The following is a 27,647-nucleotide window of genomic DNA, read 5'->3' as shown; positions in this document are numbered from 1 at the left end:
GAAAACTACATGGGTGGCATCCCGCACGTGCATGGCGTGCTGCGATGTGACGTCATTGTTGCCATTGTACTATCCTATCATTTCGATGGAACACCATTCTTGACATTTCATCACGAAATTTGCATTTGTTGCAAATGGGGAGATTTCAGTATTAATCGTTTCCAGGGAAACGAATAATTTTATTGATTTTACTGTCCCAAGAGTTTGTTCGTTATATCCGGAATTGAATACATATTCGTTATATCTGGATTTTAATGTATGTTCGTTATATCCGGAGTTGAATATATATTCGTTATAACATGATTTTAATGTATATTCGTTATATCCGGAGTTGAATATATATTCGTTATAACAGGATTTGAATGTATTTTCTTACATCCAGAGTTTGATGTGCATTCGTTTATACCCGTTGCTGAATGTTTATTCGTTATATCCAGAGTTAAATTTATAATGGCTATGCGCAGAGATGAATATATAATCGTTATAGCCGCAAAAAGGGTATTAACACTAACCTGTTATTAATTGGCAGACTGTTTGTCTTACTTCGGTTTATTCGAAATTAATGTGAAGGTTATCTCACTGATGTAACAATGTTGCTGTTAGTACACACGTACAGACATCGACAGGTTGTATGAATACGGGTTGGCCATTGCTACATGCAGCGCGGTTAAGTCTACTTTGGATTAAACGAAGTTAGAATAAACTGTCCCCCGGTTTCAACGGAACCATCTGAGAAGTTTACTTCATATCCAGACAATGTTTGCACTTGCGGCATCGACTCTGATATCTACCGTTGCAACTCACAGCATGTTATCGCTGCGGTCAAAGACGAAATCGAGAATGGGAACATGGAGACAACCGTTCGAGTTAAAGGGAGTCAGATCCGATAAAAAGCTAGCTACCAGTATATTTACTTCGATAGTTAAGGTATTCGGAGATAGTGGTCGGTATTTCATCTCTCGTGTACATCCAATCTGTCCTCTAACAGGGGTCGTGGTAGCCCAGTAGTTAAAGCGTTTGCTAGCCTAGCCGATGATGCTGGTTCGAATCCCAAATGGGTGTAATTTGTGAAGTTCATTCAAGGTGTTCCCCAGCCCTAATAATACATGAACATTGGTAAAACCATTCTCACTCGCTCTTTTAATAGCACACCTATTGACATCAGTTTATGCATATACTACTCAAAAGAAGTTAAGGAAAACCCACTTTTACCCTTGACTAGAGTTAATCTGTCAAGCATATGACAATAACTATCGTCATATGAAAAAACGGCGTTCTTCGGAATCATGTGAGAAGCATATACGTGTATGTCTATGCACTCATATTCACTCGAAACATCCCTCATTATCTATTTATGTTTACAGACAATAGCAACGATATATAAACAATACTTCCGTAATCTCTTGGACATATATAAATATTGCCGCCAGAACATTCTCTGTACAGGAATGGCAAACAGTGACTGCAACCAAAGTGTGAAACGAACGACCGCTGAACACCCGGCGGCAACAAAGCTGACAACATTATTATTAATAAATTCTGTTAACAACGGTTCAGGAACAAAGGAATCGTAATAATGGGTCAACATTCATATATTGATAATAAATCCACACATCGCGGTCGTGCCAGTATCGTGCAGCATGGCAGTGAGCATTAATCAATTAAAAGACCAGACATATGAAATATACACATATATATACACACACATATATATATGGTGAGCCTGCGCCTCGAGTGGCTGCGAGAATGTGGGACACTCGCTGACCTCTGAAACGGAAACGACGCGGCAGAAAGATTACAGTGGTGTGTGTATTGTTGATAGACCGAGCAGGTTACTTATGCGTGGTAAGGGACACTGCACATTCTCGCGCGCCATGTCGCACGGACAACACGCTCCCTATGGTGGTTGACGCAGGTGAGCTGTATGACTATTTCTTACGAGTGTTCGTCCGCTTTCCCTTCTCAATTGACGGGAATGTGGTCGACTGTTTGTGTTTGATAGGCGTTGGTCGCGGGTAGTGACGTATCACCGTATTACGCGTCATCATAATCAGCATTTACTAGCGCTAGACTTGGAAGACATTCTCCGTGTGCTAATGGGTAGCTAGGGGATATGATGGCGTATCATTGTGTTGAGTGATGGTATTTGACGTTGCGATATTAATAGTGTCTGATGTCATTTGTAAAACCGGAGTACATTCATTGTCATAATGAGGCGGTAAAGTTGAAGTTAATAACCAGTAATATATTTACAGAACCGTGGTTTAATAAAGTTTGTGATGTGTGCCATTTTTATTAATAATTAAATGTTGAATCGGGTTCGTAAAGATACAAAACCATACGTCTATATGGGTGATTGTGCAGCAATATGGCTTGATGTTCGCCCGTCATGCTATATCCGGTGTCCATTCCCATATGAATATAAAATGTGAATCTATCCTCTCTCGTAATATTGCAGGCTTGAATCAATACTGAATCTATTTTTTTTTATATGTCTTTTTATTCGTCTTTTATAACCAGATCGTTTCGCGTAAAGCGTTTCAAAAATATACCAAATACACAGTACACACCTAATACGTTCCATCATTAAAACGCAATCAATGCTAATTTGCAATATAAATGACCAATTTCAATGACCTTCACCTTCTTGGCATGAAATGACGAGTTTCGATCATTTGTGAATAATGAATATTAATTAAACATTATATCCATCCAACGATGCGATCCGATCCCGTTTGATTATTCACGCCTCTTTAGTTCCATTTCTATCTTCACGCTGTACGAACGGTATGTCGTCTGTTGACAAAACCGTCACGTCTGCCCCCCACATCTATCGTCTGCTATCGGTCCCATGTGTAGGATGTGACGTAAGCGATGTAACGGTTCTCAAGCGAGAGTCGTCTGCTATTTGTTCATTCCCTCGATAGCGGCGATATGTTTTGACGTAATACTGTTCGCTTTGGGCCTCTAGCTAAGAACATTATGAGACTCCGAGCCGTTCTGTAGGCTTCTAGCCCAATCGATTTCCAAAAGGTCACGGCTAGCATTTTGTAGCACGAGTGTGAAGAGTCTTCCCCAGATGTATGCGATTTGGACACAGTGGGATGGCAAGATCTGTAATGAGAGGGCGACTAGGCTTGAAACGTGCTATGCGATAAGTTGGCGGAGAACTATTACTGTTCGAGTTGAGGCGTATTCAAGCCGTGTATAGTAACTGTTCCACACGGAGGAGTTTCAAGTTGTCGTCATAACCGCATTGCGTTGGTGGCGATATGGGAAATGTTTCCTTGTTGGACCAGTAAGCATTCTTCTCGGTAAGGGATTAATTCCGAGTCGCTTTACAAGCCGGAACTATGTCAAACTTGAATCTTGAATATTCTTGAGCTACTTTCTGTGGCGTTATTATCCTTTGGCGTGATCTCGGTGAGTAGGCTGTGTTTGAGTCCTGGTGTTTCGTGCGTTGTTCTGAATTATATGTTGTAAATCGTACTGATCAAACCTATTGATAATGATAAGAATTCAAATATAACAAGTTTTTTTTTTATCAGAATTAAATGTCTGAAAATGGGTTAATTGTTAGATGAAAACGTGGTGCGAGTGTTGATATTCGACACGCATAGATGATGTAGGATGTCAACTGAGGGCATGATGTGAATATTTCTGTTTTATTTGAATTTCAAGTAACTTCCGCATTGTTCAATTGACTTAACGGTCACGAACTGTATACATATATTCGACATTTGGGATCGTGCGAGATCGTTTATAGAATGTAAATAGTGTATGTATGTGCTTGGTGTGTCCGCGAACAGCTCTCTCTCTCTCTCTGTCTGTCTCTCTCTCTGTTTCTCTCTGTCTGTCTCTCTCTCTCTCTATATATATATGATATATGATGTATTTAGTTTTGTATCAGTAAGTAACACATCTCGTGCAGGACGCTCTAATAGTATGGTGTACGAGAACTCAACGTAACAACTAGATCTACTTTGTGATATGAATCACAGCGTACATGGGAAAAACATTCACATGACGTCATTCATATGATTAAGCTCCCTGGTGTGAAACCCGGCAACTTCAGTTGACCAACTACGACCGGTTTCGATAACTGACGAAAACAACAGTGACAGCCGCGTTGGGTCTCAGTTGGAAGATCTTGAACTGTTAGAAGCAAGTGTGAAATACTGATTGAAGGATGTGAGATAAATTCTTTGACGTATGTAGAACCATATAAGTTCGATGACTTCGAATCATATGGAAGGTATAGAGCGGTATCAGATTACGTAAATATGGCATGAGGATTTACCGATTTACAAAATGTCATTGAGAAAAGCAAATCTTTTTTAGAATCAATTTGATGATATTTCATTGTCTTCATGTGTTAGATTTAATGATCGCGACAAAAACGTTCAAGGACTTACTATCAGTTTCCTTGTTGCAGATAAACGCCACGATGTATAACCACAAGGAACAAGGTAAAGGCATACCGCCATTAGCCATGGGGTTGGTGGATCAGCGGAAAGCTCAATACCCCGGATACCCCCCTGTACAACAGCCCCACCCCGAGACTGCTTCCTTGTCCAGGGGTTCGCTTGTTCCCGGGGTGACTCAGTCTAAGATTGTCCCACCACTTGCTTATGCCACAACACAAGGACATAATTCCAGCCTGACGTCACAGAGCAGCTCATTGTATTACTATGGCAACAGTGTATCATCGGAGGCCAGTTCCCGATTCCCGCGATCCCATTCTGGACACTCGGGAACCGTGCAACCCCAAAGTCTTTCTGTGAATAGTGCCATCGCTGCGGAAAGTCAGAAACATGTGTCTTCGTATGCTGGCGGATCTATACAAAATGGTTTACCTTTGACAAGCAGGACTGACAGAGTGCCACCGTTGACGACTGTCGGATACCCATCTCTTAGTCAGCATCGTGTTCAGTCTTCTCAGCTCGGAGCCATCGACTCTGGACTTATTTCAGGATACCCTAGTTCAATACAAACTGGAATACCTCAAAGTGGCGTTCAGAATCGTGGGGGGCTAACTGGCGTGTTTAAGTTAAAACAGTCTCCTGACTATAGGCAGCATATGCACGAAGCTGCAGCTGTGGATAAACACAGCCCCGTTGCTAGCCCGAGGTCTTCTGTGTCAGTGTATCCGGGATCCGTGGCCATGGGCTATCAGACGGGTAGCAGCATACCCCAGTCGCCTAAACAAACTGGATATCCGCATTCTAGTGCAGTGACTCAGGCAAGTCAGACAATGAAAATGCCGATGCCTGTGCAATCTAGTTCCATGCAGAGCGCCATGCATGCCATGAGCAGACATTCCCCTATCAGACAGGGCTACCAGGGTCAGTCAAGCCAATACGGACCTCTACATAGTCCCGTCGGTTCACAACAACGTCAAGTATTAAGTGATAGTGTGTACGGGATCCCAAGATCCACTGTCCCAATGTCTTACAGTCAGACATCTGCAGCTTCTTCTGATGCCCTGAGACGGTCAAATCAAATTCCCAACCCACCCCAATCGTCTCAACATCATTATAATCCAAGCAGCCAACACGCCCCAGTACCACATAGTGTCGACAAGCGTCATAGTGTTTATTCTGTGCCAAGTAACCAGAGTGCTAGACAACTGACTTCATCCCAAGGTGTGAGTGTTCGTGGACATGAATACCCACCGAGAAGGACAGAGACCAAAGAGCCACCAGTGAAGCATGTGATGCAGCCTGTTAAAAGTGGATCTATACAGACTGGTATGCCTTTGGATTTGACTAGTGTTGATAACAGTCTGAGTGCTGGGGCTGCTTCTGAAAGCCCCTTAGATTTGTCAGTTAAAACTAGAAAGCGCTGTGCGGATACTTCTATAGACTATGGATTGTCTGAGACTGATAGTAGAGGAGTTCCTCCCATGAAGAAGCCGTGTGTCAAAACTGATATTCCTGTGGATCTACGGTCTAAGGAGGTTGGAAGTAAGGTCTTAATGACTGCGCCGGCACCTCAAAGACAAAAGTACACATATGATATTGAAACTGATCAAATGTTTGATATCAAGCTCCAGCAGAATATTTGCCAAAGTAATGTGTATATGAAAGGGAACAAGTATGCTTATCAGAGTCAAAGACACGTGCAACCTAAAGTTGAACATAGTCAGCCAAAGACAGAGCAAATGCAGAATATGTACTATCCGGCACACGAGGCAATTGTTTCCCAGGTTGAAAGTTTCCAGAACCAAGGGCCAGTTAAATCTCCTCTTCGTCAGCAGCCAAAATACGAGGAACAAAAAACATGTTATCCCTCACCTCCTGAAATAAATGCATACCCCAGTCAGACTTCACAGAAGACGACAGTTCCGCAACTCAACGTGTCTAGTCAAAGTGTTGTGTATTCCAAGGCTACTGGATTTTATGTTGACGCATCTGATTACAGAAGGGCCATGTCCTATAGCCAGAACACATCTTCATCATATGGATTAAAGAATGATATACATACTACGAACTCCTATCAAAAACCTGTCAGTAGCTATATTTCACCTCAGACCAGTCATCAAAGGCAATCAGGGACTCAGAGTAGTGTCAGTTCCAGTGCTAACCATAAACCGCAGCCGCATCATCAAATATATCCTACGATGCAGAAACAGCAACATCAGCAACAACAGCAACATCAGCAGCAACATCAACAACAGCTGCTTCATCAACGATCGTTGCAGCAACATCAGCTCATGCAACACCCAATGTCACATCATCATCATCAACAGCCGCAGCCGCCGCCGCCTCCTCAGCAGCAGCAGCAGCAACAACTGCAGCAACAGCAACAGAGACCTCCACAGAATCAGTATTACAGTAAACCAATAACAACTTCTCAAAGTACAATATCTGGCTCACTCTATAGTCAGAGCATGATCACCGCCAAGTCTGCGTATTATCCACAGAAGAAGGAAGAGCCGAGATCTGTGGACAATAGATACCATGAACCAATCCGATCTCATCCAAATGTTCCCCAGACTAAGCCTTCCTATGAAATGAAGCTACCCAGTAGTAATGGGTACATTGTTACAACTCATGACAAGAGGAATGTCCCCAAGACTCAGATTATAAGCACGACACTGTACAAGCCTCCAGTATCAGAACAACAGGAAGTGCAGAGACGCGAATCCTCTCAAATAACTCCCGAAATTCAAATCACCGGTGTAACAGCAGCCCCAGCACAGAAGTCCCAATCTCAACCTGCTGCTGAAACTCAGAAGGATGAACAGATGAATATGGCCAAGTACACTGAGCCGCTGACAATAGCTATACCGACATCCACCAGCAATAGTGACCAAAGCCAAAAAGCTGCACCGAAATCCGTCCCTCGTCCTGGACCACACAAAATATTGTCCAAAAAGCATAGGATACTAAATGCTTTTGGCCAAGACGAAGATCAGAAGCGCGTGGCAACGCACGTACCTAGCTCAATTCCACATCACGTTCATCGTACGATGGATGGTGTGTTCAAGATGCCAACGATTTCACCTTCAAGTCCAGCTTCTCCAAAAATGCCCATTCTTAGCCCGCACGATAAAATCCCTCCTCCCGAGGATGCCTCTCTCCACAATGAACCACCACAGCTCGATCCACCAGCAACCCCTGTTAAGAATAGGCTTGTTGCGGGCGCCGTTGGGGTCCGTGGTGAGAACATTCAGAGGGCACAGCAAGGAGATAAAGCTGTGAAGGATAAGGATGGAGCGAAGATTCTTCTGAAACCACCTGCTCCTCCATCAGTTGAAGCAGCAGCTGATGGGCAGGTAAGGCCGGGTGAGAAATATGTACGGCCGGAGATTATGAGAAGGAATTCGTTGCCCGAGAGGCCATCAATGTATCAGAAAAATATCCCCGTTGCCAACGTTGCGCCCTTTGTTCATTCAAATAAGGACCAAATTGGAGCACATTCCGACTCGACCCAAGTTGTTCCAGAGGACAGTCTGAACACTGAATCCTCTTCTAGTCAAGGAGAACGTCAGGACAAAGAGGATTCCACCACAAGGAATGGAAACAAGCATCCGCAATCAAAATCCACACCGACAAAGAAGCAAAAGCAGGAAACTACAAAGGCATCGCAAAAGAAATCTAGTCAATATATCAGAAAGATTGCCAAGTTGAGTAAAACGACCCCCCGAAAGAGGGAACTCAAGTTTGTGGCAGCTCCCCTGAAGTACAAGCTGTTAAAGGCTACGACGGAAATTCAGGAAATGGAAGAAGCATCCTTAGCTAGGAACTATAAGAAGCAGGGTCTACGTCCACGACAGAAGCAGGTTCCTGTGAAGAAACCACCAAAGGCTAAGCGTAAGCCTATGCGGATGACGAAGAAAGAGAAACTGGAAGAAGCAGGAGACTCAGAAGGATTTGAGGTGGAGAAACATAACACACAGAAGGTAGTGATAGCAGAACCGGCCAAAAAGAAAGAGACTACCACCGTTACAAGGCAGGACAGACCACTTCGGGTAAGCATTACATTCAATATGATCAGTTGTGAATGGGGGTTCAGTGAGTGAGAATTGTTTTACGCCGATGTTATCAATATTGCAGCAATATCACGGCGGAGGACATCAGACATAGGCATCACACATTGTACCCTTGTGGGGAATCGACCAGGGTCTTCGGCGTGACGAGCGAACGCTTTAACCACTAGGCTACCCCACCGACCAGATACGAATGGTTTCATTCCTTCACTCGAGTGGACATCTCGTCTTTGGCGTAAAAACAAAACATTGGCAGGATTGTATCTTTAAGGCGTGTGTGAATCCTCGGATTGTTGCGTCTCTATGAGGTTTGAATTAACAGCAGCAAACACGTACACCTGGGTTTCACGAATGTGGTAGACATCTGAAACATGCATTCCTTCAGAAGCTAGCTGGCCGTGATGCAACTGAAATGTTACCCAGCCTTATAATTCATTCATACCCTCTTCGGGGGCACGGGTGGCCCAGTCGTCTAAGGCGCCGCGATTCGCTGTGCAGAGTTGCGTCCTTTAGGCACGCCAGAAACCTATGATTATGGGTTCGAATCCCGGTTCGCCCCGATTATGTTTCTAGGTTTGTCAGCACCATACCCGTGCTCGTGGGTTTCACCGAAGTGGTAAACGTCTGAGACCTGCATCACTTCGGGCTTTCCTCCCACATTAAGCTGACACGCCGTGATATAACTGGAATATTGTTAAAAGCGGCGTTAAACCAACTCACTCACTCACTCATACCCTCTTCCGTACAACAGTCAAGGGTGATCGCATGATGAATTGTATGCTTACTGCTTATGATGTACTCAGGGCGGTCGGCTGACCGTGTGGTTTTCTCGTCACGCAAAAGGGCCTGGTTCTGTTCCCGACATGGGGGCAATGGGTGAAGCCCATTTCAGGTGTCCCCTGCCCTGATATTGCTGGAATATTGCTACTCCCTCACTTATGCTGTTCTCTGCTATCGACTGGCAGCCAGTCTTAAGTTGCTGAAACTCGTTTCCCATTTAGCGTACGTTCTAGTCCTCTATAATGACCCTTCTTTTTTCGGCACCAGCTTTGGCGTCACCGAAATTATCAACATTTGCCTCAGCCTTGGCTACAATACCGTGAGTGAGTGAGTGAGTGAGTGAGTGGGTGGGTGGGTAGGTGAGTGAGTGAGTGAGTGAGTTGGTGGGTGAGTGAGTGAGTGGGTGGGTGGGTGGGTAGGTAGATGAGTGAGTGAGTGAGTGGGTGGGTGATTGAGTGAGTGAGTGAGTGAGTGAGTGAGTGAGTGAGTGAGTGGGTGGGTAGGTAGATGAGTGAGTGGGTGAGTGAGTGAGTGAGTGAGTGAGTGGGTGGGTGGGTAGGTGAGTGAGTGAGTGGGTGGGTGGGTGAGTGAGTGGGTGGGTGGGTAGATGAGTGAGTGGGTGAGTGAGTGAGTGGGTGGGTGATTGAGTGAGTGAGTGAGTGAGTGAGTGAGTGGGTGGGTAGGTAGATGAGTGAGTGAGTGAGTGAGTGGGTGGGTGGGTGGTTGGGTTGGTAGGTGAGTGAGTGAGTGAGTGAGTGATTCAAATTCACTCACTATGCCAAATCATTAACACGATTAACCCAAATTCTTGTAAATAATGTTAACCCGATCAAGTCAAAATACAAATGCCTGCAACGTATTTACACACAGGTCAGTTGTATTTGAGATAAAATGATAAAAGTAAAGTTATCACGACGATATTTACAGCCATTGGTTTGTCTCCTCTGACTTATTATATCACAACTCTCTGTTTATAAAAAAACCCTTAGTGTCTGCGTCATACAACAATATTCACTTACAATTACTCGGTTAGAATTCCGGGTCAGTAGCCCAAGATAACCTATGACCGGCGACTAAATTGTTGGGTGGTCAACCCAAAGCGTAGAACGTTGGCTACGATGTAGAAGCTGACGTTAATACCATTGACTTCGCAAAGACTATTTATGCGCTGCACATGGTGTGTCGTTTCTAGGCTCAGCACACCTCGTGGAGATGAATCATGTGCTATATATCATATCAAGCACACTTCTGCTCATAACCAACCATGAAAATGCCACCCAAATGGATGCAGTCATTTCTGATTCAGGCTCCGCATCTTTATGTATTTGTCAGCTCAGCCTTTTAAGTACAAATATTAATTTCAGCGAGCAGTCATAAAGATTGACAGGATCGAAGACAGTGCAGACAGTCGTCTCCGACTTGAACAACCGCCATCCCCGACGAGGAGGACGTTGTCCAACCTGAGCAGAAGGGTTTGTACTGGCTTGGCTTCATCAGAACAACCCCAAATAGTATAAGACGTACATGAGACATCCCAGACTTTATTAATCTTATCCGGTAATAGAACAAGAAACTGCCTACCAACATGAGACATACTTGTCAAGGAGCTTGGCGATTGTCTGCTACCGATATGAAACATTGGTGTGTTTTATGCTAATGCATAGTAGTTGAAGGATCGTTGTGTTTGGAGAAAGGTGATTTTAGGGAATCGAAAAAGTATGTTTGACGTTCTTGGTGAGTCATCATATGCAAATCACGTGATTCAGCGGCAGAGTAGTGAAATGAAAATGAAAACGATACCACTGGCGATGTATAACGGGATGCATGTCATGTATTGGTCATGCTCATTTACATACGAAACATACGCGCCACGCATACCTCGGTTTCGTCCTGCGCCATGACTGCTGAATTTATATTTATTAGGTTGTTTTTTTCCTAAAAGCCTCGGCAAGTCTACTTTGCTTGATTCCACAGCAGAGGGGGAAAGGTTCTTTCGAAAAAAAGAAAAATAATTATTTTAAAGTAATGTCTTCATGTAAGTCCAACCTCGGTTCTATTTTGACAAATATTAAGTCACATAAACCAGTGAACGAATTAGCAATACATCGCTTATACCAACTTAATTATATTTACACCGACACGAGACTTACTATTTGAAAAGGAAGTATAATTATCTACAAACTTAGTAACACAACGAGAGAGGATCATTGTGTACCTATGATTAAAAGTTATCAAGTATCATTGTGTTTTGTAGGCTCAAGAGTTGAAGAGGAAAGCTATCGATGGACCTCGCAGACGAGGTAAGACCGATGGTGGATGACCTGTTTTATGCGTGGTGTCTGGATTGTGAAAAACACTCAAACTATTGCTTGGTTTGCAGTGTGGTATACTATCCCTGTATACTATCCAATCTATCCCTGTAGCGTATTACGTAACAAATACGTTTAAACGTTGATAACATGAAGTGTGTTTCATTGCGAACACTTAATAAATATAATAAATCTGTTTTTAATTCTATTCAGTGTGAATCGCTTCCAAAATAATGCGAATGTTTATGAGAAATGAATATGAATAAAATCGTCTGGTCAATACGTATATCTAATTTCATGCAATACGTGAATAGACTTCGCCATCACTAATCTGAATTCTGGAATGGCTATTAGTATTTTCAACCTGAATTTTATAACTATATAGTTGTATATATTACGAACTGGTGCTAGATGTGGTGTGCTTATTGTTATTGCAAGTAACCCAAGGTATATATGTGCCCAACTCACGCCTCCCTGTTATATCTGTTCATTCTATTATGGGTATTCATAGTGTGTGTAATCCCATGTGCTAGTGCTTGCATGTTCATCGCAAAATGTGTCTGCATCCTCGATCAGAGCACGCTGTGTTTTCAATACTCCACGAGTCATGGATGATAATACATGATTTCAAATTCCGTCACATACCATTCCAGACAGTGTAGAAACCCCAGCAGCCCTGATCGTGGATTATCATGTCATTGTAGCCGGCTGTGCATGCTTTACTGTCCTATATCACGATCACGTTTTCCTAACACCAACATACACAAACAAAGGAAACGAAAGTAATCCTCCTGCTTTTAATATAGGTATGAGTGTTATTAAGTAGGTACGTGGACTTAGGGTCACAAACACAATACATATCCTTTGCAGGCACTAGGAGGAGGCCTTTACGTGCCCCGTTGGTTCACTGTGGTTTTACAGATTTTCAGCCTCTGATTCTACAGACAAGAACACGTAATCAGTGCACAGGTAAGCCTTGGGCACATCTCTTGCTGATGATGTTGGTGAGATGAGTTTCGACGCCGTTGTCACTAATACGAGAACTAGCGTATCACGGCGGTACCAGAGAGTGGATGAATGTCGTTTTAAGCCGCAGGTAGCAATATTGCAGTTGCATCACGGTGCTCGTTATTAAGCTCCGAGTGATTGATACCATGAGCATGGATCCACGCTATCAGGGTAGGATGACAGTCAGCCACTGTGACCATCTGATCTCCCTTTAGGGATTCGCCAATGGAATACTGTTTTCCCCAATGGAATACTGTTTTCCCCTCACCTTACATCCCATAATGTACAAAGCCGTGACACTGAATAAATGCTCGAGAGGGGCACAGGTGGCCAAGTCGTCTAAGGCGCCGCTATTGGCTGTGCAGAGTTGCGTCCCTTGCGCACGCCAGAAACCTATGATTGTGGGTTCGAATCCCGGTTCGCCCCGATTATGTTTCTAGGTTTGTCAGCACCATACCCGTGCTCGTGGGTTTCACCGAAGTGGTAAACGTCTGAGACCTGCATCACTTCGGGCTTTCCTCCCACATTGAGCTGACACGCCGTGATATGACTGGAATACTGTTAAAAGCGGCGTTTAACACAACTCACTCACTCAATACTCGAGAGGTCAGCTTCAACTCTGTAAGGGTACATCGACACGCTTTCAACCAGGACACAAATATCCAAAATGTAGTCATTATTGTCATCCAGTCAGCATTAGCCGTCTTTCGATAATAACATAAAACTGCCATAACCCTCGACTTGGATCCCTACTGGGCAATATTATGAAGGTACTTCTGGGAGAGCTATAAATGTTTAGGTTGCTGTTAGTGTTTGGAAATGGGACATTACCGTTGAAACGAACAGCATGTTGGCATTCAAGCACTTCCTGTGACGTCATACGATCATTCGCCTATTGCCATCAGGCATTCGTCATGTATGTCAAAATGGTTTAGGCTATTTTTTTCAAAGACAAGCTCGACACAGTTAGAAGCTCCATGGAGATACTGAAGCCAGAACACATAGTCATAACGTCCAATTCATTTTTCAACACTCATGTTAGGCATGGTTTTGTGTGTGCATTTACAAATTGTGTTCGGGTGCATGTGGTATATGGGCTGTTGGTAATCGTGTAGACATACGTTCCGATTATCCTGTCTGTCATTATTCATGTTAACGCTATGTTTTTTTAAGTTCACAGTTACAAACCTTTCGTGATGTATCCCTGCATGCCAAGGTGTATTGGTATTAAGTGGTAATGTGTGTGTGACCCCCATTCGATGTTGTATCACATTGAGAAAAATCAATTCATTTTTTTTTAAATTTCATTTTTGTAACACTAGTATTAGCTACTTGGTCATTGTGAAAAATATGTCATGTGCGATATTTTTCAAAACATCATTTTATCAGGATATTTATTTTTTTATTATCGGGAAATTTGAAATGGTTGTATTACTTGTATTTATTATTGTATGTTCCAGGTAGGAGACGTGTCACGCAATACAACAGAAATGCCGCGTATGAGAAGGAGCTCCGGAAGGATGAGTCGCGAAGGGCGTTGAACCGAGCCAAGCGACGGGCGCGCCTGCGCAGAGTGACTAGACAAGATGCGTCATATCCGGAAGACGAGGAGTATGACGACGAAGATGACGACGACACTGATGGATGTTGGGAAATCTCGAAGTCGAGTCAACGTCAGGCCGTTGGTCGAAGTAAGGGTGGTCTGATGATGAAACTGTATTACAGAAGTGGACAAGATACCCTGCCCACGAGAGGCCGTCGTACGAGACATGCGCAAGAATTCATTGGCCCTGAATGTGAGCGTCAGTCACCGAAGCTGCCGCGAGGCAAAGCTAGACCCCGCGGGAAGATGAAGACCAAAGGCAAATTTCAAAGTCAGTTCGAACAGTTCTTGAGGCAGGACCTAGGATCAGAAGGAGATCTGTTGGACGATTCTTTCGCAGTAAGTCCTTTTTTCACACCGGTCCCAACTTAAAATGCTTCCGCATTACATATACTTTTTAATAAAATGAAACTAATATTCCCACTTGGTTCGATCCCCGGTCGCGTCAAACCAAAAGACGTGAAAAGATGGTAATTGTTGTTACCCTGCCTGAAGTTTGACACCAAGGAGATAAAGTAAGGACTGGTCGGCTTCGAGTCAGTGTACTGTGTCTGAGTGGGGTATCCATGTTAAACTGCGGCATGGTATCTCAGTGGGCTAGCACTATAAATCGGCATCAGCCCGGACTAGTACAAGCAGCCACACACACGCACACAGACACACATATATAGGTGCTATATGGTGCAATAATCTTTAACGCAAAGTTAAACCTCATTTCACCTCACCTCACCTCACCTCACCTGACTTCACCTCAAACTCATGTTACAGCATTTTGGCGATGACGAGGAATCGACAATGTATCTTGTTCAGTCCGACGATGCAAACGGAAGTGTGATGTCGTATCCTATTCCGCCGGAAATGAAGAAATTGGCGATCAACAAAAATTCCGGCGAGACTCTGTTACACCGCGCAGCCCGCTTGGGATATGAGGTTTGTGAATATATTTATATATACTGCATTCCCAACACTAAGAGTGAATAAAACGAGTCAGAGAATGTTCAGCAATAATACCTCCACGTGTAAATAGCTTAGTCTGAAAAAGGCAAACCGGTGATTGAAAACATGAACATCGAACCGTGTCGTCGGGGCACGATGACACGCCATTAGCCCAAGCACCCGATCCGTGTTATTCACCACTTAGAAAAACATAAGTTACGTATGATCTATTATGACCACGTGTTGAATAAAAAGACTCAAATTTGAAAATATATTTTCAGTTTGAGAGGAGTTAAAAAAACTAAAGGAGACTGATAGTAACAACTAACGTACGCAGTTGGTCACACTTTTCTCTCGATAACGTTTTCCTTGCTCGCTAGTACCAGGAATTATGACATTCCAGATAACCTATTAAGCCTACGATAGCGTGTTGGCACAAAGCCAAGCCCACAACATTTAGATAACGCCAGAGTTAAATCAGAATATCACACACGAGTGACTCGGTGCAAAGGAAAGTGTACGTCGACACGTACACATGTCCAAGTACATAAGACATTGATTACAGGTTAACCGTTGGTACACCTTCAGCTGACACACTGCACTGTACCAGTAGATTTACGTTGAACGAGCCACACATGTGTACAATCAGCAGAATGATAGCCTGAGCACTGTAGATGACTCTGGGGTATAAATACCCAGCCTCCTGGACGTTGTGATCATATCGGATAACGAAACACAGGAAATTACACAAAGGACTTTTACCACATGACTTGAGTTACAATTGTCGATTTCCCGTACATTCCAATTGCACAATAGCAATTACTATTTGACATTTAGTCTGCTGTGGAATTGTATGTATTTACATTCAGTAAAGTTGTAACTTGTGGGAACCCGCTTTATGACTTGGAGGATCGTTATTTGATATAATTTTAATTGTAAGGTGAGCTCCAAAACGTGTAGCTCTATGTTCGTAACGGGCAACGGATAAGTCAGAGTTAATATAGAATGCTAGCCTCTGACCAGCACAATGTGGACATTAACCGTGATTGTTGCGACCAAATGTCAGTTATCTGAAGCTATAAAGTACACGATGGGCGTTTCATCCGTGTTCTTCGTGTTCATAGTTACACTTCAACATGTAACCTGAAGATCCGGGTCAGAATAGGTCTTCAGCAACCCACGTTTGTTATAAGAGGCGATTATGCTTGTCGTAAGAGGCAACTAACGGGATCGGGGGGTCAGGCTTGCTGACTTGGTTGATGCATGTCATCGTATCCCAATGGCGTAGATCGATGCTCATGATATCAATCACTGAATTGTCTGGCCCAGACACGATTATTTACAGACCGACGTTATACAGCTGGAATATTGCTGAGTGCGGCGTTAAACAACAAAGAAACAAACAACGGAATACGTACAAGGTTAAGTACAGTAAAGTACGGTTATAACGAACTCAAAGGGACTACTAATTTTAGTTCGTTATAACCGTAGTTCGTTATAAGCATATATACAGCATAACTACAGCCAATAGTCGGGACCAATAAAGTAAGTTCGTTATATCCGTCAGTTCGTTATAAGCGTGTTCGTTATAACCGTAGTTTACTGGATGTCATTTTTGAAGGTTTCATATTTAGGGTCCAGGTGACTATCACATCTACACCCCACCACCACAATGGCCCCTGTGTAGCGGTAGTTGAGATACGCTGTCGCCATATGTGTTGAAAATGTTTTCGATTTTCTGGATAACGGTACATTATGCTGCCAGAAACGAGTGGCACGTCTGCAGGCTTCAGACCGTTTGACATGTGTCGACGGTTTATGGGCATTTTATTCCACATATCTACAGACAGCTTGAATAACGCCTTCCCTAACATAAATGCTAAACGTTTCACATGCCAATGGCAAGGTCAGAATATATATAGACCTCTACTTCATGACTGGTGGCGTCGATGACACGCGCTGGCCGACCGCAAGGAAGGCCTGAGTTACTACACAACGCATGAAATTGAGCGATTATCAATTTTGTATGATAAAACGACGATAAAAGTGAACATTGCTTGAAACAGGATACCGATATGTGTCCGTTGACTTCATGTCTCGTGATAACAGACCCATTTGTATAATGAAATATACATCTAGGTCACACCATCAGCATGAAATAGATTAGAGTTGAGCGTACACCGTCGCGCGAGTGGGCGATGCGACATCGGCTTATATGCACCGGAGATTCATCTATCGTTGAAAAAAGCTCGTATTTAATCGTCCCGTCGCGATAATTTGCTATTGTACCGGAAGTCTGTGCACTTTTTAATATGTGCAATATTTAATATAAATAAACTCTAAAGACAAAATAAACCCATTTTCGCAGATTTGTTTTAGTATGGGCGGTTTATATAAAATATGAATCTGAGCCTGCTGTGTCGTTTTAAACCTGGATCAAACGTCCTTTTCACCACACGCGTTCAGCGCATTAAGCTTCAGATAAAAAAAATCCTATTAGTCATTCAAAAGGAAGTCACGTGATACCTGTTACCGTTTTCTGTTTGACCTATATTTGCTATGAATACGACAAACAACAAAACGTAGCGACCACCTCGTCAGTCGCGATGGCATGTTTTCGTCCGGTGCTCCATTGTCAGTGGTAACGCTTCAAAGCCTCTCCCAGCCATATCTGCGGTGACGGTCTTGTGAGTTTGAATAGCGACGTGAATAAACCTAGTCAGGGACAATGATAGAGCGTTCTATGCTGAAATAGGACACCTCGCTTAAACGATTGTCACGGGTTTTTTTTACTCTACGCATTGTTAATTTGAATTAAGCAGCCCAAACCTAAGAGAGTTGTGTTTATTAAACACATTGTATTGTCTATAACACAAATGGGTTGGGATACAGAGGATAGGTTTAAAAATCTACATGATTATTACGGAATATGTTTTTTTTCTGGCGCATATAAATCTCCATCACATTAAATTTTGAGATAAATGAAACCCCGCTAAACCAGACTGAAGCATCATCTCTGAAATCGACCGGATCAACAATGTCCGTATTGACGAGTACAAAGTAAGGTAGAATCATGAGTGCAGAATCCATGCTTGTCTTAAGAGGCGACTAACGGGATCGGGTGGTCAGGCTTTCCGACTTGGCTGATGTCATCGTATCCCAATTACGTGGATCGATGCTCGTGATGTCGGTCACCGGATTGTCTGGTCCAGACTTGATTATTTACAGACCGCCGTTATACAGCTAGAATATTGCTGAGTGCGGCGTTAAACAAAAAGACACGAGTACAGAGCAGTTTCACTTTGTAATCATATCAGCCTCCGCAGTCCGAATGTTGAGATTTCCGGATTATCGAGGTCTTGGCCAAAAAGGTTTCACTGCAAACAAATGCATGTCGATTTAATCATATGAAGCATATGCAGATGGTGTTTCGCAAACACCACATACTATTTTTGTTCTTCAGGACAGAAATTATTGTTTGAGCGTGAATAATATATTCCTCACGCGTTGTCAGGAAATGGTATATGCATGCAAATATCCAACGACGTAATTCTGAAACACGAAATTAACACAACACGAAGAATATCGACAGGTGTCAAATGTGCCGTTCAGTCTTCACGAGCTTATCTCAAGCAGGTCACGTGATCTGCTAATGACAACACACTAATCAATACATGCTGCACGAATGCCCTCAAAGTAGGTCACACCAATCGTGCGAAGGATCCAATTAATATGGCAGAAGGAGCGTCGGTACAATCAATATCCCACGCAGACTAATGTGCAGAACGGCAGCGCATGTTGAACATATATATATATATATTCAGTATAGTTTACCAACAGATGTCACGCAGCACTGGAAATTATTACAACGGCAGCATGTGCAAAGGATGTGGCATTACAATGTATGTGTGTGAATCATACTGCGATAGTGTGTATGCGTGGTCGCTCGCGTTGATAGCGTAATGTAACGTGCATGCTTTGGAGGACAAAAGTGAATAAGCAATGAATTGCATGTGCTGCTGTAACTCCATGTTCGTTTTATATCGTATTCCGGTATTTGTTACTTGTGCTTAGGATAGGTTGTTACGAAAATTATACCAGGTGCGATACATAAAACGGATGCTGAATAATAACTTAATTCCATTTGTTTTCCGTGCAGACAATGATATCCCGCGGCGAATTGAATCGCGATCTTTCTCTTAGTACCTAAATCCTCATGTTGAAAAAAACGTGACCATTAAAGGTGGTTGAAATACACGTACATTTATCACGAGATCTGGTTAACTCGAACATCATTATCTCGATTTATTATTTAATACGATGTTTCTCTGTATAATCGACACTTCGGTCTGATATCGGTACTCCGCTTAGCCAGAACTACGCTTAACTCGAGATAACTCATGATTATAATGACGTTTGGATTATAATGACGTTTTAAGAACCTCTTTCTCATAGTCAAGCTAAGCAAAATGTCTTTTTTCAAGTTGGAAAAACAACGACTTAATTTAAAAAAACAAACTTGATTGTTAGCTTTGTTCTCATGTAAGTAGGGGCGGCGGGTAAAAGCTTACGCTCGTCACGCCAAGGACCCGAGTTCGATTCACCGCATGGGTACAATGTGTGAAGCCCACTTCTGGTGTCCCCCACCGTGATATTCCTGGAATATTGCTAAAAGCGGCGTTAAACCATACTCTTTCACTCACCTACTTCCATGTAAGCATACGTCATTGCCATTACGTGTTAGATCCGTTTCAAACATGACATAAGCTTCATCAACGTTCCCTTATGTGTTTATAGATTGGGACAGACTTAGAGTGTGGCGCACTTATTTTGAATATGACATAGTTACTTCGACTGTAACACACTTACTTCTACCGTAGCACATTTATCCCGACTGTGACACACTTACTTTGACTGTAACACACTTATTTCGACTGTAACACACTTATTCCGACTGTAACATACCTCCTTCGACTGTGACACACTCATTTCAACTGTAACACACTTACTTTTACTGTAACACACTTATTCCGACTGTAACATACCTACTTCGACTGTGACACACTCATTTCAACTGTAACACACTTATTTCGCCTGTAACACACTTATTCCGACTGTAACATACCTACTTCGACTGTGACACACCCATTTCAACTGTAACACACTTACTTTCACTGTAACACACTTATTCCGACTGTAACATACCTACTTCGACTGTGGCACACCCATTTCAACTGTAACACACTTACTTTGACTGTTCAACACTTATTCCGACTGTTACACCCTTATTTCGACTGTAAAACACTTATTCCGACTGTAACACTAATTTCGACTAAACACACTAATGTTCGACTGAAACCCACTTATTTTGAATGTAACACACTCACGCCGGCTGTAACACACTAATTTCGACTTAAAACACTAATTTTCGACTGAAACCCACTAATTTCGACTGTGACACTTATTTTAAATGTAACACACTCACGCCGGCTGTAACACACTAATTTCGACTTAAAACACTAATTTTCGACTGAAACACACTTATTTCGACTGAGAGACACTTCCAGTAAACTACGGTTATAACGAACACGCTTATAAGGAACTGACGGATATAACGAACTAACTTTTTAGTCCCGACTATTTGCTGTAGTTATGCTGTATAAATGCTTATAACGAACTACGGTTATAACGAACTAAAATAGTAGTCCCTTTGAGTTCGTTATAACCGTAGTTTACTGTATTTCGAATGTAACAATGTAACTCCTGATGTCACAGTTATTTCGACTGACGTTTACTTAGTGACGCATCGATCCCCCGCCCTACATATACTGTGACTGCATAAAACACGTGCCGTTTGATCGGTATTGACCGGGAAGAAAGCAACGATAACACCAGCCGCCATTGCATTTATAATTTCCATGACAAATCAATAACGACGTTGTGGAGCCGGTAACATCTCTACAATTCAACAGCCAGGTGCCAGCATTGCGCAACACCAATTTAATCGGGATTCCCATCTGTTGACGGGCTCCCAGTCCAAACTTACCGTTAGGATGAAGGGAGGGAACATGTTGCGTGTCAAGGCCAGGACGACCATTAATGTAATAATTAACAGTAATACAAGCTCAGCAACAGACACACGTGTCTGTGCGATAATTGACAAACAGTTATATTATTGATAATGATGTAATGCCTTGAGGGCGACAAAATACACACTTTGCTTGTAGAAAGAGGCGACTAACGGGATAGGGTGGTCAGGCTCGCTGACTCGGTTGATGCATGTCATCGTATCCCAATTGCGTGAATCGATGCTCATGATATCAACCAGTGGTTTGTCTGGTCCAGACTCGATTATTTACAGACCGCCGTCATATAGCTGACTATTGTTGAGTTCGGCGTTAACCAACAAACAAACAAAAACCAACTTATTTATTTATTTATTTACTTTCTATGCCAAATCGTTGCAATTCAATGCAAGTCGTATATTGTGAAAAACTTCTTAATCAAGTAAATCTGGATATTTCTAATTAGATGTGATAGTTTAGGGCTTTAGAAAAATGTGCTAGTCATTTTGTCACGATATCTGAATAAACTCTGACGAAACGCACGAGTCACACCTTGAACATACTTGCCGTGAGGTTGTGTTATGTATGGGATCTTTTATTACATGTAAGCATTGGTCCAGTGTGGCCATTTTAAGACACGCCGATACGTAAGTGGCTGAACATTATGTCTCGAAGGCAGATTAAGGAACGCGTGTGGTATCGTCTTTATCTTAAGCAACCTCCGTGGCAGTTCCATTAAAATAAATCGATACAATGGGTATGAACGTGGCGGCGGCGCCCCGAAGGCATATTTTCCAACAATGTGATGCAAAGTTCTGACCATATTGATTAGATACACAACGATATCTCTCATGCGTATAAAACGTTGTTTTTTTAATTCAAAACGGTTCACACGCAAAATCGAACGGTTGGCCTCTGTTCTGCCGTGACAGGTTGATAGGATGATCACAATGTTTTTTGTTTGTTTTGTTTGTTGTTTAACGCCGCACTCAGCAATATTTCAGCTATATGACGGCGGTCTGTAAAATAATCGAATCTGGACCAGACAATCTAGTGATTGACATCATGAGCATCGATCCACGCAATTGGGATCGATGACATGTATCAACCAAGTAAGCGAGCCCGACCACCCGATCCCGTTAGTCGCCTTTTACGACAAGCATAGTCGCCTTTTACGGCAAGCATGGGTTGCTGAAGACCTATTCTACCCGGGAATCTTCACGGGTCTGATCACAATGTAGAAATGTGCGTGTGTATTTACAGCGGAATGTGCTTTCTTGACTGTCGTCATAACGGCTTATGATGATCGAGTGGACACAATGAATGGACGTATGGCTGTCTATGTGTATATACCGGACGCAATGTCTTCATGGTTGTTGTAGTAACGGCACATAAGGATCGAGTGGACACAATGTTTGATATGACACAATGTACGTCATCGTGCCCCGATTGCGTGGATCAACCACTGGATTACCTGACAGGTCTAGATTCGGAACTGGCAACGGTGACAAAAAGAATATCGCGTGATTGTGACCCGGGCGCGTTTTCTGTCATCCCAATTCGTACATGACCTAATGAGCAGTCAGTGTGTCCACCCAATCAACATTTCCAGTGGTCTTGGTTATCATATAACGAAGGAGACAGGCCAACGTGGATGGTGTACCTGCAAGGGATCGTGTGGCAGCTGTAACGCCCGTGTGTCCTATTCACTCACTCGTAAGGCAAAAGGGGCAGTAAACGTTTGTGGGGAGCATGGTACTTGTTTTACCAGGTAAACAATCTCCCCCTTCCCTCCGGCGCGCGGAGACTGATTGCCCCCCACCCCCGCACACAGGGGATGTTTTTGTGCGACTGTTTGTTTACCCGTGTATCTCCCCAACAGCCGTACGTGACGTCGGGCGGGACACCAAGCCGCAAATGATGTCACCGCGAACTTTGTTGAACGCTAAAAAGTAGGACGACTTGTTTATTTTGGGTGCGGTGTTTAGTCAAGCGGCCGTTGTGACATAAATACCATCGGCTATGAGAGAAGTCAGGTGGATTGTGAAGGATTGAGAGAGCGGGCGTTACAGGGTTTAGAGGAGACTCGCTTGTCACGTACACGTAACATGGATTACGAATGCATACATACACATGCACGCACGCACGCACGCACACACACACACACACACACACACACACACACATACGTTGGATTTGTGACCCTCTCTCTGTGTATATATACGCATATACACACATATAGCACATCGTTTTTTCACAATAAACAAATATATCGGTAAAATCACCACGTCGTGATTAACTATGATTTAAAACAGCCTTTGCAGCGACCCCTAAGCTGGTACGGTGCAGATATTGACGTCGTTATATTGGCGATATAGTGAACATTTAGCAGGAAGAAAGAAAAGTCGCTCCCTAAATGCTTCGGTTACAACTTTTGAATAAGCTCGGTTTCATTGAATGTAAAACAGACTTTCAAATTTAGCAAGAATGCAGGCAACGCTCGAGGCCAAATTGAAATTTGAGAATGTCAAGACACGCGAATAATACAATCATAGATGCAGCGGGGAGGTTTTGAATTCATAAAAATGGAGAGTACAAACAGCCGTTGCTGTAATGATCTGCTGATTTTCACAGATTCCGTCTAAACTTTGCCCATCTCTTCACACCCCGCTTTCTATTCGCACCCCACCTACTGTGACCCCCCTCCCCTTGTCTCCCCCTCCCTGAACGCATTAGTCAGCACGGCCGGAAATCAAGGCTTGAGGCAGCTCGCTCGCCAGGCATGACCCCTCGCCCGATGTTGTCATAGCAACCGTCCTGACGCATGCATGCCGAGATTACCTAAGTTTAGATTACGTAAATTAATATGTTTTCCATGGAAGGCCTGTCTTATAAATCGGTCATCCTACTTAATGCCACGAAGAATTAATGCACGTACCCTTCCCAGCGTAAGCCGGGGGATAAAATACTAACGTGCTATGTACCGTAGATAATCTAAAATACCACATCTCAGTGTCTACATTCAGATAAGTTATGCGTGGAGTTACAAGTTTAATTCGATGTGGTATTTCCGATCAGCGCGGCTAGACGATATATTCTAATGGTTTCATATTGAATTTAGATATACAGCTCCGATGCTTTTTTCGCGAAGGAATGTGTTCACATTTATCAATTATATTTTTAAATTAGCTATTATATTAGCATAAGCTAAACGTCTGCTACCTGAAAAAAGCATAAACGCCAGCTGTGTCATTTTCGTGATATTAGTCATTAATATTTGCACATTATTAACATATTACTTGATGATAAAGGATCGTATCGATCGTAAGGCAATGAATACACATAAACTCATTATGTGCGTGCAGAATAAAGTATTTATATATATTAAAAGTTATACTGGTTTAGAAGCCGATTTGTTTGTGTACTGTTTGTGTTACAGTTGTCTCCCCTTGTTTTAGGACGTGGCCTTGTACTGCATACGTACGCACACAGTCCAAGTTAATGCGCGAGACAATGCGGGATACACCTCACTGCACGAGAGTTGCGTGAAGGGCAACATCAACGTCGCACGTCATCTCATTGAACATGGTGCGGACGTCAACTGCTGTTCTCAGGATGGTATCAGGTGAGGAACGTCATCACTTCATGTGTAAACGTCATCAGGTTTGGAGAAGAACGTCGCTACATACTACGCACCCGAAGTAGAAATTAGTACCGTTGTTCTTAAATAAAAGACAGGTTACACTCCCCAATGACACGTTTCAATCAAAGAAGACTCAATCCTGTTTATAATGTGGCTGTACAAACTCTCATTTACAAACATGTGTTGGCGCAACGACATTTATGACGTCATTGCTTCGTGTGTACAGTAAACTACGGTTATAACGAACTCAAAGGGACTACTGTTTTTAGTTCGTTATAACCGTAGTTCGTTATAAGCATATATACAGCTACAGCAAATAACTATATAACTACAGCAAATAGTCGGGACTAAAAAGTTAGTTCGTTATATCCGTCAGTTCGTTATATCCGTCAGTTCGTTATAAGCGTGTTCGTTATAACCGTAGTTTACTGTACATTGACTTCCCTAATCTGCGCACAGGACGCGCTGCGATGTTTACCTCAGTTTGATTCGTGGTAGTTCCTGCGTAGCGTCACCTTTAAGGCAGGCACATTAATGTCATAAATAAGATATGCTTTTATCATCCACCCAAGATATGAAATTCGAGATATTAAATTGCATATCTGGACAGATTGTGCAATGCATACTGATATTCCAATGAATAATCGCCTACCTCATCAATATGACATCAGATTTTTGTCAACTGAATGGTGATTACAAATGTATAATAACAGTATATTCCGCACGCGTACCGATTCGTGCTCAGCGTAATTTAGGATTAAGTAAACATGGCAATGAGTCTGTTGATCAAGCTCGTCGTTGAAACGTACTTCACATCAGCATAGAATATACGCGATAGTCGTTCTGCACACAAGCAAGCCCCTAGCGACAAGTACATCGCATTCCCTTACCCCATTGTCAGTCGACATGGCTTAGCGTATCCCGGGTCATTGAGTACATTACATTTTAATCTCGCAACAACCGGGTCATTTGTAAAGATAAGGGACTTTTTTTTCGAAGTCAGCGTAACCTAAATATTTCAGAACTTTAATCGTTTCGCGTTGCGAGCTAAACCTAAAAGAATTGTTGATGTTTTATCAAATATATGTGAAAGCGGGCAACCATATCTCGAGGCATGCCAGATCTTGCTCACATCAATCAATTACCGTTTTCAAAATATGTTTTGAAGCATTCCGACTGGAGAAGGATTTTTTTCACCGCGCGCAAAATACCAGCGGATAATGAATGTGCTCATTCTTCTAAGAGGGCTTTCCCGCCGCCATTACCGTTTGATGTATAGATAAGTAAGAGCCAGGAGAAGGCGCGTAGAGTGGTTCTCGCAATGTCATCTTGGCAGCTTGATTTATTGGAACTTGACGCGTGTGCAGTGGAACATGAAATACACGTTAGGTATTAAATACAACAAAAAACATTCATGTCATAGCCTTTTCCCCCGTACACGCCTACCTGATGCATTTATCTACATGTTGCGTCGACTGCATTGGCTCGTTGTCGCCAGCCTCTCCCCGATTCAGTGTTTACAACAGAGTGGGGGGATGATTTCGACATGTTTACGCGTATTTGAAGATACATATTGCTATCGCTTGTGTCAGCCTTCGACTGTGTAACTGCGTATATGATTACACGGCACACAGAGGACAGGAGCCGTGTAGGTAAACACGGTATCGACTTTCCGCCGAGTTGTTTGTTTTCTACATATGCCATTCCGGTGTAGCCAACATTACATTCGTGACCGCCTCCGTGGTCTAGTGGTAGAGCGTCCGCCCGGAGAGCGGAAGGTCCGGGGCTCGATCCCCGGCCGCGTCATACCGTTAACAGATGGTACTTGTTGTTACCCTGTCTGGTGCTCGGCATTAAGGGGCTAAAACAAGGACTTGTCAGCTCGGAGTCAGTATACTGTGTCTGAGTGGGGTATTCGTGTTAAACTGCGGCATGGTATCTCAGTAAGCTAGCACTTTCAATCGGAATCAGTCCGGACTTGTACAAGAAGCCACACACACACACACACACACACACACACGTACATGCTCGTCGCTATATAAGTGCAATAATCTTGGACGCGACGTTACCGTTAAACCCCATTTCACCTCACCTCAATGCATTCGTATTCGCGTTTAGTGTGTCGTTTTTAAACACATAGGTCAAGGGACAGTGGGAAGAAATACCTTGGGGTTTAATTTTGGACATTTTGGTTCGAATCGGAGTTTGCGTGAATGTTGGTTTACGACTGAATGAGCTAGTTGTATTTTACGCCGCTTTTAGCAATATTCCAGCAACATCACGGCGGGGACCCCAGAAATAGGCTTCACACATAGTACCCATCGAACCCGGATCTTTGGTGTGAAGAGCGAACGCTTTAGCCACTTTGAGACCCCACTGTCCCTTACGTCAGAGAAACCTATTCCAGTTATTTCACGGTAGCCGGAGCCTGCGGGAATTCTGGTTTTAGTGGGTCTCAAGCAAGATAGGTTTGTCCTTAGGTGTAACATAATGGGTCGGGAGAGCAGGTGACTCGGTGGATTGCCTAACCCGACGTAGTGGGGCGATGCTCATTATGTCAATCATTGGTTTGATGGATTCAGACACTATTCACAAACGCTGATCAACCGATAGCATGTATCGATTCACGTTCTCAAAACACCCGGGCCAGATGTAACAGATTAAGAAATTAAATAATATCATAATTCGATATTCTTTGTCACATCGCGCCTGTCTGATCGGGTCCAACTGCACGCATTCAGTCTCCTTCACGTAACCATTCCCTCTTTAAGTTGCTGCATATATAAACCACATATAATAACACAATACG

General features: G+C 43.0%; 1 protein-coding gene across 9 annotated transcripts in view; it reads left to right on the top strand.

Annotated features, from left to right (window-relative positions):
- The window catches only part of LOC124123177, a 76,761-nt gene that overhangs the window by 30,637 nt on the left and 18,477 nt on the right, over nucleotides 1-27,647 (top strand). For 5 of the 9 annotated variants that reach the window (XM_046486456.2, XM_046486464.2, XM_046486461.2 and 2 more), the window contains exons 2-8: nucleotides 4,436-8,476; nucleotides 10,639-10,746; nucleotides 11,529-11,574; nucleotides 12,454-12,552; nucleotides 14,052-14,533; nucleotides 14,963-15,124; nucleotides 24,654-24,820. In XM_046486456.2, the coding sequence (XP_046342412.2) occupies nucleotides 4,436-8,476; nucleotides 10,639-10,746; nucleotides 11,529-11,574; nucleotides 12,454-12,552; nucleotides 14,052-14,533; nucleotides 14,963-15,124; nucleotides 24,654-24,820 (5,105 nt within the window). Of the gene's footprint in view, nucleotides 1-1,769; nucleotides 1,916-2,888; nucleotides 3,424-4,435; nucleotides 8,477-10,638; nucleotides 10,747-11,528; nucleotides 11,575-12,453; nucleotides 12,553-14,051; nucleotides 14,534-14,962; nucleotides 15,125-24,653; nucleotides 24,821-27,647 lie in introns of those variants that run through there. The other 4 variants (XM_046486458.2, XM_046486462.2, XM_046486460.2 and 1 more) reach the window with 4 other exon arrangements.

This window comes from Haliotis rufescens, unplaced genomic scaffold (assembly GCF_023055435.1).
Source record: "Haliotis rufescens isolate VD_foot unplaced genomic scaffold, xgHalRufe1.0.p SCAF_9, whole genome shotgun sequence".
Classification (NCBI taxonomy): domain Eukaryota; kingdom Metazoa; phylum Mollusca; class Gastropoda; order Lepetellida; family Haliotidae; genus Haliotis; species Haliotis rufescens.
This window is presented reverse-complemented; position numbering and strand designations above follow the sequence as displayed.